Source organism: Muscardinus avellanarius, assembly GCF_963383645.1.
Source record: "Muscardinus avellanarius genome assembly, chromosome: 4".
Lineage (NCBI taxonomy): Eukaryota > Metazoa > Chordata > Mammalia > Rodentia > Gliridae > Muscardinus > Muscardinus avellanarius.
In genome coordinates, this window is record NC_137789.1 from 151,125,017 (window position 1) to 151,137,850 (window position 12,834).

The 12,834-nt window shown below is 43.6% G+C and overlaps 1 protein-coding gene across 3 annotated transcripts in view; it reads left to right on the forward strand.

Annotated features, from left to right (window-relative positions):
* Positions 1–12,834, forward strand: part of INPP5F (inositol polyphosphate-5-phosphatase F) — a gene marked incomplete at both ends in the record, with an annotated part of 123,055 nt that overhangs the window by 26,152 nt on the left and 84,069 nt on the right. For all 3 annotated transcript variants that reach the window (XM_080694538.1, XM_080694539.1, XM_080694540.1), the window contains one exon: positions 682–762. In XM_080694538.1, coding sequence (XP_080550664.1) covers positions 682–762 — 81 coding nt within the window. The remainder of the gene's footprint in view (positions 1–681; positions 763–12,834) is intronic.

The following is a 12,834-nucleotide window of genomic DNA, read 5'->3' on the forward strand; positions in this document are numbered from 1 at the left end:
GTGTAATGAATTTGCTTGTCTCCTCTGCACCGAGAATGGTACCAATTATATGTCATTGCATTTCTCTGGAAGAAATGAGAAAACTGTCACCCACACCACTGTGGTCCTTCTGTGGTCCAGATGAGGATCCCTGGTTGAAGTGCCCAGCACAGAGGGATGCTCACTAGCTGGAAACAGTTCTTGCTGTTCATAACCTAGATAAAAAAGCTAATTCTGCAGATTTCTTTGCTTAGAGTAAGCAACATTGAGAAAAGATATTTTGAGAAAATCTTTCTCATATCTTTGAGAAAAGGTATTCTGCAGAGTGTGATCCAATAAGTAGAGCGTTCCATGCCATTTCGCAGGTCTTTGGATCGTGTCTTGACTGGCTCTGTGTAGAGGGCTTTGGGGAGTTGCTTCTGTTGCCCTCTGGCAGTGTAGCAGCCTCTTTCCTCCACTGCAGGGCGCCAAGACACTGCTTCCCATTTGGGCAGATTTTATTAAGTCCTCTAGTAATTGTTCTAGTATCAAAAGCCTTATTTAGGCCTCAGATTTCATGCTTTATGGTAATGAATTCAGTGCTGCTTGTGTGTAACTGCTCTTTTGGTATGTTGATCCCTTTTAAAATAAATTGCTAAAGATACTGTTCTAAAATGTCTTTTGGTGAATATATTCTGATGACTGTGTCTTATTTTATTTTAGCTACTGATCTACTTCTTGCTTGGAATCCCATTTGTTTGGGATTGGTAGAAGGTGTTATTGGGAAAATTCAACTTCATTCAGGTATGTTTCTCCAAACACTTTAAACTTGGCAACTTTAATGTCATTCTGTAACATTTTCCTCTTGGAGGATAGATGGAGTTTCTGCTCTGGCTTTGATTTCTTCATCTTTATTTTGGGCCTTCTTGAAATGAGTATCTTTCCTTGTAAGTTTTTTGCAAGATCTATATAATATTTAATTGTAATTACAGTAATAAGCCCAACTGGAATAACCAGACTTGGGAACAAACAAACAACTAACACTTGGCAAGCCTTCTGGGTGGGAGCCAAAGGGGACAGAGGGACACCCCAGAGCTGCCCACTGCCCGAAAGCTCCATGCTGGAGTGTCAGCCAGGAAGTTCTGCACCTGGGGGCTGGTAGGTTGGGTAGGTGATTGGAGAGCCTGTACTGTGATGCCAGGGAAGACTTTTGCTTAAAACAAAAACAAAAACAAACTCTCAGCCTGGTGTGGTGGTGCATACTTGTATTCTAGTACTTGGGAGGGTGAGACAGGAGGATCACAGGTTTGAGGACAGCCACAACTACTTAGGAGGCCTTCTGCAACTTAGTGAGACCTTGTTTCAAAATAAAGAATGACAAATAGGGGTGGGAGTGTATTTTAGGAGTGGAATGCCCCTGGATTAAATCCTGAGTACTACCACCAAAAAAAAAAAAACCCCACAAAAAATAAATCAAAACCTCATGTAATGCCTACTGTGTCAGAAATTGTACTAGTTGGTATGACAGAATAGCAAAAAACTGACCCTTTCTACCTTCAAGGAACTTTTTATTTATTTATTTTTTGGCGGGTCTGGGATGAAACCCAGGGGCACTCTACCTCTGAGCTACACACTCTGCCCTGTTTTTTATTCTTTATTTTGAAACAGGGTCTCACTAAGTTACGGGGGCCTCACTAAGTAGCTGAGGCTGTCCGTGAACCGCGATCCTACGGTCTCAGCCTCCCAAATGCTGGGATTACAAGCGTGCGCCACCACGCCATGCTTGTTCAAGGAACTTATAATGTAGGGGAAAAGACATAAAAATGAGTAATCACTGAAATAAATGTATAATTATTTGAGAATTGTAGCAAGTGCTGTGAAGGAAAGATGTAGCGAGTGATTGGCTTCAAGGGAGAGTGCCCTGGGAAGGAAGCTGGAGAGGCAGGCTGGGAGCAGCTGGTGCTCAGCGGCTTTGGGTTGGCCACCGCTCCTGACAGTCATCTCTGGTCAGGGAAGAGTGGGTCACTTGGTGTCTAGGCTGGTCCTTTTGGGGACCCTTGCCCAGGGCAGGCAAGTTGATGGGAAGTCTAGGTCATTCACCAGTTCTTCACCTGGAAAGGCAGGCACCTGTTTCCTGAGTTCAGGGGGAATTTTGTTGGTGGGAAAATACAAGTATTACACGGGGTGGGGGGGGTGCAAGCTAACTGAAATGGGCTAAATAAAATGTTTTAAGTGCTTGCTTGCTTGCTTACTTACTTTATTTATTTGTTTATTTATTTATTTTTGTGGTACTGGAGATGGAACCCAGGGGCATTCTATCTCTGAGCTACACTCCCAGCTCTATTTTTTATTCTTTATTTTGAAACAAGGTCTCACTGAGTTGCAAAGGGCCTCACTAAGTAGCTAAGGCTGTCTAAGAACTGTGATCCTCCTCAGCCCCCCAAATGCTGGGATTACAAGTGTGTACCACACGGCTGGCTAAGTACTATATTTAAATATCTTTTTTTCCTTTGGTACTGATCAATATGTGTTATGAACCATGGGAGGCACTGCCATTATTACTATGTAATTGGAAGTACTACATACTTGTTTCTGTAATATGACTTTTTAAATTAAATTTTTTCTTTTATGTGTGTGGTACTGAGGATGGAACCCAGGGGCATTCTACCTCTGAGCTACACCTCCAGCCCTTTTTCACTTTTTTTGTTTTGAAACAGCATCTTGCTAAGTTGCCGAGAATCTTGCTACTTTGCAGAGAATATTCTTAAATCTGTGATCTTCCTGACTCAGCCTCCGGAGTACTGGGCTTACAGGCATGTACCACCATGCTGACTTTTTTATTCTTTTAAAATAGCATTATTGAGAGCCAGGCATGGTGGTGCATGTTGTAATCCCAGCATTTGGGAGGCTGAGACAGGAGGATCACAGTTTGCGGACAGCCTCAGTTACTCAGTGAGGCCCTTTGCAACTCAGTGAGACCTTGTTTCAAAATAAAGAATAAAAAAAGCCAGTCATGGTGGTGCACGCTTGTAATCCCAGCGCTTGAGAGGCTGAGACAGGAGGATCACATAGGTTCGAAGCCAGCCTCAGCTACTTAGTGAGGCTCTCAGCAACTTAGTGAGACCCTGTTTCCAAATAGTATATAAAATAGGTCTGGGAGTATATCCCAGAGGTAGAAAAGTCCCCTGGGTTCTACCCCCAGTACCACACACACACACACACACACAAAAAAGAATAAAAATTAGGCCTGGGTATATAGCTCAGAGGTAGAATGCCCCTGGGTTCCATTCCCAATACCTCAAAAAAAGAAAAAAATCACTTAATGCAGTTGGATGTGGTAGTGCACACTTGTAATCCCACTATGTGGGAGGCTGAGACAGAAGGATTGCAGGTTTGTGGCCAGCCTCAGCAACTTCGTGCGGCCATCTGCAACTTAGTGAGACACTCTTTCAAAATAAAGAAATAAATAGGGATTGGAGTGTAGATTGGAGGTAGAATGCCCCTGGGTTTCATTCCAGTACCACAGGAAAAAATTTTATTTATATTATGGAATAATTTATAAATACATAAAGCTGCTTACTACAGGTAACATGGTATATGTGGTTGTAAAATACATACATATTATTTATCACTTAGCTTAAGAAGCATGACCAGTATGTTCGGAACCTTTTCTGTTTCTTTCTCCAAGTATGTCCTGTTTCCTAGCTTTGGAAAGAAACTGCTATCTTGAATTTTGTTCTTATCATTACTGCTTTTATTACATATGCATTCCTAAACAATATGTTACTGAGGTTTATATTTTGGAGGTTTTTTACATAAATGATCTTAAAGGTGTTTATATTCTTTCACTTTTTTTTCCAACCTGAGGTTTGAATTCAAGGGTACTGATTGAACTATATCCCCAGCCCTTTTTATTTTTTATTTTTAGACATAATCTCACTAAGTTGGCCAGTTGGGCTTTGAATTTGAGATCCTTCTGCCTCCTGAGTAGCTGAGATCATAGGCATGTACTGCCATGCTCAGCTGTTCTTATTTTTTTTATTTATTTTTTTTTTTGTGGAACTGGGGATTGAGCTCAAGTACATTCTGCCTCTGAATTACATCCTCATCCTTAGACCCATTTTATTTTTTATTTTGAAACAGAATCTTGCAAATTTACCAAGGGTTGTCATGAAACCTGTTGAAATGGGGTTTCTTGAGAAGAAACCCGGCATTTTCTTACCGGGTTCTTGTCTGTGGTGAGTGAAGAAGGACACCCGCAGACCGCAGGAAGGGGAGTAAAAGGTTTATTGGAAGCAACAGGGAATAAGGAAAAGTGGCCAAACACCCCTTAGGGCTATCGGGCTTTGGTGTCCAGTAGCTGCCTTCAGGTCACTACCCGAGTGTATCCCAGGCCAAGTACCTTCAGTTGCAAGCTGCTTTCTCCCAAAGTCCACGCAATCTGCCAGAAAGGAAGTGCAGGTCACCCCTAGGGGCCCTGGTCGGCCTTGATGTCCAGCAGAGGCCTTTAGGTCACTACCGAGTGTAGCCTGGGCCAAGTGCCTTCAATTGCATTCCACCTTCTCTCAAAGCTAACGCGACCTGCAAGAGAGAGAGAGAAGCTCCCCAACGGGGTTCCCAGAGTGGGTAACCATCCTGGTGACTGTGCTAGGGGTTTATATATATATGTCTGCATGTCCTCTATTGCTTGGAGTTTGGGAAGCAGCTCTCAGAATTTGCATAGGGTGTTTGCATGTCCTTTGAGGGGTCTCCTTTCAGTAGGAGTGTCAGACTTGCTCCAGTGATGTCTCCTGGGTTTGTTGATTAGTAAACAGATGGTTTTGGGAAGCTTTGGTAGTTATCTCTGAACCTTGGAAGAGCTGATCTCTTTTAGGAGCCTTGGAAGTTAATTAGTATTCATCGCCCTTCAGGAAATTAAGTTTTTTCTACCGAGGCCTCTTCCCTATTTGCCTACTTTCTTCTACCTCCTCACTGTGATCCTCCTGTTTCAGCCTCCCAAGTACTGGGGTTACAGGTGTGAGCCACCACACCAGGCTTGTTCTTTACTTTTTATTGTTTATATTTTTCAGACTTATCTGTGTTGATATATGAAACTGGAATTCTATATCTTCAGTATTATATGAATATATCACAATTTGTCCTTTTTCCTATCATGGGAAATTGAATTGGTTCTTCTTTTCTTTTTTGCTGTGAGAAATAATACTGCTGTGAGCATTGTTTTATATTCTGTATTTGAAAAAAAATTCTTTTAATACAGAGGAGAAAAGCATTTAGTCATTTTAACCATGTTAGGTATTTTAATAACACTCTCCTACCTGTCCACATTTACATACATATATTTTTAATTCATTTACATGCTGACAGGATAATTTCACAGCTGGAAGTTCTGAGCTAAAATTCATTTTCTATTATTTAAATGACACGTATGAAACTTCTGAGTTATTTTTCTTTAATCTCAGTCACATCTTGCAGCAGTGAATAAATCACTGCAGTCAGTCAGGAGAGCAGGGTTCAAGCTCTGAACCCCGCTAGAGCATCTGCTTATGTATCTCTTGTGTAAGAAGCCATCCCGAAAGCTAATGGCTTAAAACAGCAATCGTGCACAATACTCCATGGCTGTGTGGCCTGACTGGTGGCTCTTCTATTGGCTGGGTGTTCATGCAGCAGCACTCACTAGGGGTTTGGCCTGTGGCCACTCTGTCCATGGGTCTTATCTTGCAAGGCCTCTCTGTGTCCTCCTTCCTTTCCTGGGTAGCCTGGACATCTTTTCAGGGTGGTTGGTGGGTGTGTCAAGAAGTCCTGAAGTGCAGGAGCCTCTACTTCTCCTTTTCCTTTTCTTTCTTTTCTTTTTCTTTTTTCTTTTTTCTTTTTTTTTGCAGTACGGGGGTGAAACCCCAGGGCATTCTACGTCCCAGGGGCATTCTACCTCCAAGCTACATCTCCAGCCCAATTTTTTTTTTTTTTTGGTGGTACTGGGAATGGAACCTATGGGCCTTCTACCTCTGGGCTATAATCCCAGACCTATTTTATATTTTATTTGGAGACAGGGTCTCTTAAACCAGCTGAGGCTGGCTTTGAACCTGTACGATCCTCCTGTCTCAGCCTCCCAAGCGCGGGGATTACAAGCATGCGCCACCACGCCTGGCTCCAGCCCAATTTTTTATTCTTTATTTTGAAACAGGGTCTCACTGAGTTGCAAAGGACCTAAGTAGCTGTCTGCGAACCACAGTCCTCCTGTCTCAGCCTCTCAAGTACTGGGATTACAAGTCTGCACCACCACCCCTGCTGAGCCTCTACTTCTTAAGCTATAATACAAGAATAAAAGTAACTGTCCTCATTATTTAATCTGTGAGGTATTGTGAGTCCCAAAATAAGATAACATGCCTGAAGGTTCATAGTAAATTAAAAATCACTATTTGTCGCCGGATGTTGTGCACGCTTGTAATCTAATCCCAGCATTTGAGAGGCTGAGATAGGAGGATCAGGGTTCATGGACAGCCTCAGCTACTTAGTGAGGTCCTTTGCAACTCAGTGAGACCCTGTTTCAAAATAAGGAATAAAAAATAGGGCTAGGGGTGTAGCTTGGAGGTAGAATGCTCCTTGGTTTCATTTCCACTACTGCCAAAAAAAGAAAAAAAAAATCACTATTTGTCAAGACCCTCTTATAGTACAAACCTGTCAGCTGGTGTAAAAACAAAGACGTTTTTATGAGGAACGCAAACCAGAAGAGAATGTTATACAGGATCTGAGATTCCTTTCTTGGGGCAGGTCTTTACCACTCTTCTCTCTGCACACTTTCTTCATTCTTTTCTCTTTTTGGCTGGCTCTGTGTGTGTGTGTGTGTGTGTGTGTGTGTGTGTGTGTGTGTGTGTTAAATTTATACTCTTAAAATGGCTCTCTTAGGTGTCAAAAAACCACTGAGGTTGCCAGTAGCCAGTGGAGACTGACCAGCAATCAAAAAGGGTTGAATAATGAGACTGAGTCTGGTTCAGGCTCCTTGAAAAGAGGCATCTTGGCCTAGGATGGCCAAAGTCCTCTCCTGGTCACCTGGTTCAGAGTGCTCCACAGGCCCGGCCCCAGGATTTGGCAGATCACCCCAAAATTTGTCTCCTGCGAGCAGCATACAATCGTAATTAATGGCTGCGGGGCAGATGCTGCTGTGCAGGCCCGGCTGTCCGTGGTCCACCCTGCTGGCTGTCCTTCCCTCCTCGCTCTCCTTTCCTGCACCCGAAGCAGGAGGGGGGCAGCCAGTGAGGGGCATGTGGTGAGGAGAGGGCGGGAGCAGAGTGAGCTGGAGAGGACTGCGGAGCTGAGTGCTTCCTCCCTCCTTTCTTGGGATTGGCCCAGGGACATTTCCTTTTGAGCTCTACCCAGTTCATTTTATTTTTATTTTGAAACAGGGTCTCTCTAAGTTGCCATGGCTGGCCTCAAATCCGAGATCCTCTTGTGTCAGCCTCCCAAGTACTGGCATTATAGGTGCTCACGCCACCCCCAGCTTAATTTTTCACTATTCTATTCCTTGAACCTTTTTTTCCTTGTTGCATCACGTAACAGGCTCATTTCTGAGGAGAGGGAGCAGGGGAAAGCAGACGCTCTCTTTTGGGGTCCTCTGTTGCTCTTCGCCCCTGCAGCCCTCTGAGGTGCTTCACCCCACCTCTCGCCCTGGAGCATCCCTCTGTCTCTTTTCTCGAGGCTGCCTCATGCCTTTCTTTCCTGGAGCCCCATTAAAGCTCTCACTTAGGGTCAGATTGGCTGGAAGGAGCTGTGCGCCGCTGTGTGCCTTAGAATGGAGCTAGTCACTTTGGGGGTGTTTTTCTATGGAAACAGCTGATCTTTGAGGCTAGAAGATGAGGGGAATAAAACGTCTATGCTTAAACTCTCCTTCACTCCTGTTTCCCTCCTACTGATTCTCTGCATATTAATGCACAAATTTTTGTTCTGCCCTAGTGTGATGGGAACATAAATTTATTTGAACAGATGTCATTGACAGTCTTACAATGGCGTGGGTGAGCCATGCCACTGTTCTGATTGTCACTGAACTCTGAGCTCTGAGGAATGCAGCAGGTTTTCGTGACTTGGGAACTGTATTTTGCGAGGGCTGCCATAGGAAAACGCCACAGGTTAGATGGCTTGGCAACAGAATTTCCTTACAGTTCTGGAGGTCAGAGTTGGAGATCAGGTTGTCAGAGGGCTGGTTTTTCTGAGGCCAGTTTCCCTCATCTTCATTTGGTCTTCTCTTTGTAATTATGTGTGTCTAAATTTCCTCAACGTTCCCACCCCTTTTTTTGTACTGGGGATTTAACTCAGGTGTGGTATGAGCTACACCCCCAGCTGCTGGTTTTTTTTTTTAATTTTTTTTATTTTGAAAGAGGGTCTTGTTAACTTTCTGAGACTGGTCTCAAATCTGCGATCCTACTATTTCAGCCTCCCAATTATAGGAATTATAGGTGTGTCTTAACACACACAGCTAAAAAAAACCAAAAACCAAAAACTACATTTTTTGTAGTCCTGGAGATTCTACCTTTTGTGGTACAGGGGCATTCAACCTCTGAGCTATACCCTAGGCCCTAATTTTTTCTTTTTTGGTACTCAGGATGGAACCTGGGGGGGTTCTACCTCCAACGACACCCCCAGCCCTATTTTTTTATTCTTTATTTTGAAACAGGTTCTCACTGATTTGCAAAGGGCCTCAGTAAGTAGCTGAGGCTGTCCTCGAACTGCAATCATTCTGTCTCCGCCTCCCAAATGCTGGGATTATAAGTGTCGCCACCACACCCAGTTTCTAGGCCCTTTTTTATTGTTTGTTTGTTTGCTTAACGGTACTAGGGATGGAACCCAGGGGCAGTCTACCTCCAAGCTACACCTCCAGGCCTATTTTTCATTATTTTGAAACAGGATCTCACTGAGTTGCAAAGGGCCTCACTAAGTAGATGAGGCTGTATGTGAACCACAATGATCCTGTTTCAGCCCTATTTTGAAACAGGGCCTCACTAGGTTAATGGGAGTCTCACTACTACCTCAGGCTGCCCTCGAACCTATGCTCCTTCTCAGCCTTCCAAGTACTGGGATTACAAGCTTGTGCCATCCTGGCCAGTTTAAAAACCACATTTTTACTCATGTCCAGGAGGAAGTAAAAATGATGGTGAAAGTCTTATAATTGTAATTACTTGTTAATTTTTGCTCCCTTCTGTCTGTTTCCTCTGGGGGGATAATAAGCCCTGAGAAGACAGGACTGGCTGCATCTGTTTTGCTCGTTTGCTGTGTCCCTGTGTGCTCCTCCACAAGGGGCTAGTCACAATATTCAGTAAGTACTTGCTAACTTAACAGATTTTTTTTTATTGTTTTGGTGGTACTGGGGTTCCTGGAAGCCCTTTACCTCCGGGCTACTCTCCCAGACCTATTTTATACTTTTTATTTGGAAACAGGGTCTCTTAAGCCAGCGAGGCTGGCTCTGAACCAGCCCAATCCTCCTGTCTCCGCCTCCCAAGCGCGGGGATTACAAGCGTGTGCCACCATGCCCAGCAACTTAACAGATATTTATTGGAGTGTGTGCTGTGCGGCAAGGCCTGCATTCATTGTTGGGGGCTGCAGGGTGAGCAGAACTTGAAGTCTAGGATGGTAGACTCGACTCTGAGAGACAGATGTTAATTACCAGTCACACAGTGTAAGCATTATGAACTTGTGCTACTGAAGAAAAGAATGGGGTGCTGTGGGCCTGGCTGGTTGGGATTGGTGTCCAGGCTGGACGGGTCCGTGAGGAGGTGGTGTACAGTGTGAAGCCTTCAAGGTGAGTGTGTGTGCCAGGGCACAGGTGTGGGGGGGGGGGAGGGTGGTGCGTGGCGGGGAAGCAGCGGGCAGGAGCCCACGCCGCTGAGGTGCTCTCAGTTATTTTTGGTGTAGTATCTGGGCTATGGCCATATACTCACACAGACATCCATGAAAACATTGTTTTAGGCAGGAGATTTTAAATGGATCACAAAGCTCTTCAAATTAAAATGCATTTTGAGGATTGAGAAGAGGATAAGCTCAATTAGGGTAAGACGTATCTGGATGTAAAAAGCACAAAGATTCATTAGCAAAGATATATATCTCATGATATTCAGAAATAGTTTGGAGAGAAAATTGTCAGGAGTCTTGATTAACCTGGCAGTAGAGTCTCTTTGTTTAGTAATTAACTGAATTACTCCTCATAGTACTAAACAATCACAACAAAATTCACGCAAGTAGATTTTATTCATTAAGTAGTACTCACCATCTGCTCTCCCCCACTTTTGAAGCCTTGAAGATGTCTCAGTCATTAAGATGGTAAAGTGCATTACCCATGTGATTATAGCATTGATTTTAGTCTTCTCTCTGTGGAGACTTTCTTGGCACTAATGACAAGAAACATTATATATTTTAGTGAAGAGGGGACTGGATGTCACTGGCATTGTTCTCGTACTCGCCTCCAATGCTTTTGGAAGGCTTGTTCTCTGAGGGCAATAGAGGGAGACAAGCCAGTCGGGCTACTGCGAGCTCAGCCTTGTGGAGACCTGCTTTTCCATATTGCTTCTGTTTGAATGCGAATTAGATTGTGTACAGCTGTATTGTGTAGGAAGGAGGTTGTTTTTGTATTGTATAGGTTGTGTTTTGTTTCTGTTGAAAAGTTACATACCTAAAAATGTTTAAAGATCGTGATAGTGGTTTTATAACCATTATTAAAATTGGGTTGTATATGAACATATTATGGTTTATTAATTATATCTCAAAATCATTAAAATTTGCTGGGCGTGGTGGCACATGCTTGTAATCCCAGCATTTGAGAGGCAGAGATTGGAGGATCATGGTTCGCAGACAGCCCCAGCTACTTAGCAAGGCCCTGCGCAACTCAGTGAGACCCTGTTTCAAAAATAAAAAGACTAAAAAATAGGGCTGGGGGTGTAGCTTGAAGGTAGAATGCCTCTGAGTTCAATCCTTAGTACCACAAAAAAATCTTTTTCTCAAAGCAATAGTATTTGTAATGTAGCATTTCTACAGAAATATAAATGATCTAAAATAATTTATTTATTTATTTATTTATAATTTTTTTTGGGTGGTACTGGGGGTGGAACCCAGAGGCTTTCTACCTCCGGGCTGTACTCCCAGACCTATTTTATATTTTATTTGGAAACAGGGTCTCACTAAGTTGCTGAGAGCCTCACTAAGTAGCTGAGGCTGGCCTCGAACCTGTGTGATCCTCTTGTCTCAGCCTCCCAAGCGTGGGGATTACAAGCGTGTGCCACCACGCCCGGCTTGATCTAAAATAATTCAAATATAGCCATTTTATGTTCTTTTTCTTATGAGGCTTTCAGAGTTATTTATTTTAGAGGTCATATTTTCATTGGTGACTAGATTCCTAGTTAATCCTTAAAAGAATCCCTAGCTGTAGCTCAGCGGATCTGTCCTCGTAATAGCTTTGAGCCTTGGCCGCCAAGTGGCCTGGAGTGAGTGCCTTGTGGACCTCTCCTGGTCTCGCCTCCTTTCTGCCTCCCTCCTGCTTTACTCCTCCCCAGCACCTGCCCTGGTGCTCGTGTTAGGCCTCTTTGCTCCTCTCAGCTTGCTCCTGCCTCCCTTGACTTTAATTGGTGTGGGAGGTCCTACCTCCCTGCTACAAATAATGTTGGATCTAGTCACAGGAATTCTGAGCACTCCAGAATGTTTTTAAGTAAGCATGCTATTTATTTATGTGCGTATTTCTAAGAGACATGACAGATTCCTATGTTTTTAGGCAAGAGGTACTTTATGCCATACTGGTGATGGAACCCAGGGGCCTTCTATCTCCAGCCTACACCTCAGGCATATTTAATTATTTTTATTTGGAAACAAGATCTCATTAATTGCTGAGGCTGGCCTCAAATCTATGATCTTCCTGTCTATGCCTCCCAAGTACTAGGATTACAAGCGTGTGCCACCACACCCAGCTAGGCAGAGATACTTTAAAGGTGTAGCCCAGCTTTCCTTATATGCTATTGAAATTTCACTTTTTTTTTTGTCATGAACCCATTTATTATTTGACAACTCTAGTTGTTTTCCTCAGATTCCTTCCCTGTCCTCATGATACTGGGGATTGAACCCAGGAGTCCTACATTACAAGCTGCCGAGGCTCACCTCCAACTTTGGTCCCTCCTGCCTCAGCCTATTCAGCACTTGAGATTGTAGGCTTATGTGCTACCACACCTGGTTCCTTGGGAGATTTCTATGTCATTGATTGTAAAAGTTTGGTTTTTAGCCTCAGAAAGAGAGAAGCTGGGCAAGTTGGCAGATACGTTTGTAATCCCAGTATTTGATAGGCTGAGACAGAAGGATAGATTCAAGGATAGCCTCAGCAACTTAGTGAGCCCCTTCACAACTTAATAGACCTGGTTTCAAAAAAAAGAAAAAAATACGGGGGACACACACACACACACACACACACACAGAGAGAGAGAGAGAGAGAGAGAGAGAGAGGGAGAGGGAGAGGGAGAGGGAGAGGGAGAGGGAGAGGGAGAGGGAGGGAGGGAGGGAGGGAGGGAGGGAGAGAGAGAGAGAGAGAGAGAGAGAGAGAAAATGGAAAGGAAAGGAAAGGAGAATTGCTACTGCAAAAATGACCATATGAAGCCGTGGAGCCTTTAGGTTGGTGTATACCTGTCATCCCAGTACTTGGGAGGCTGAGACAGGAGGATCACAAGTTCTCAGCTAGCCTCAGCTACTTACTTAACTTCAAACATAAAGAATAAAAAATAGGGCTGGGGGTGTAGCTCAGAGGTAGAATGCCCCTGGATTCCATCCGCAGTACCAAAAAAAAAATAATAATAAATAAAAATAAATAAATAAATAAAAAATCAGAGCTAAATTGTTTCAGAAAGAAGATTCTTGGTA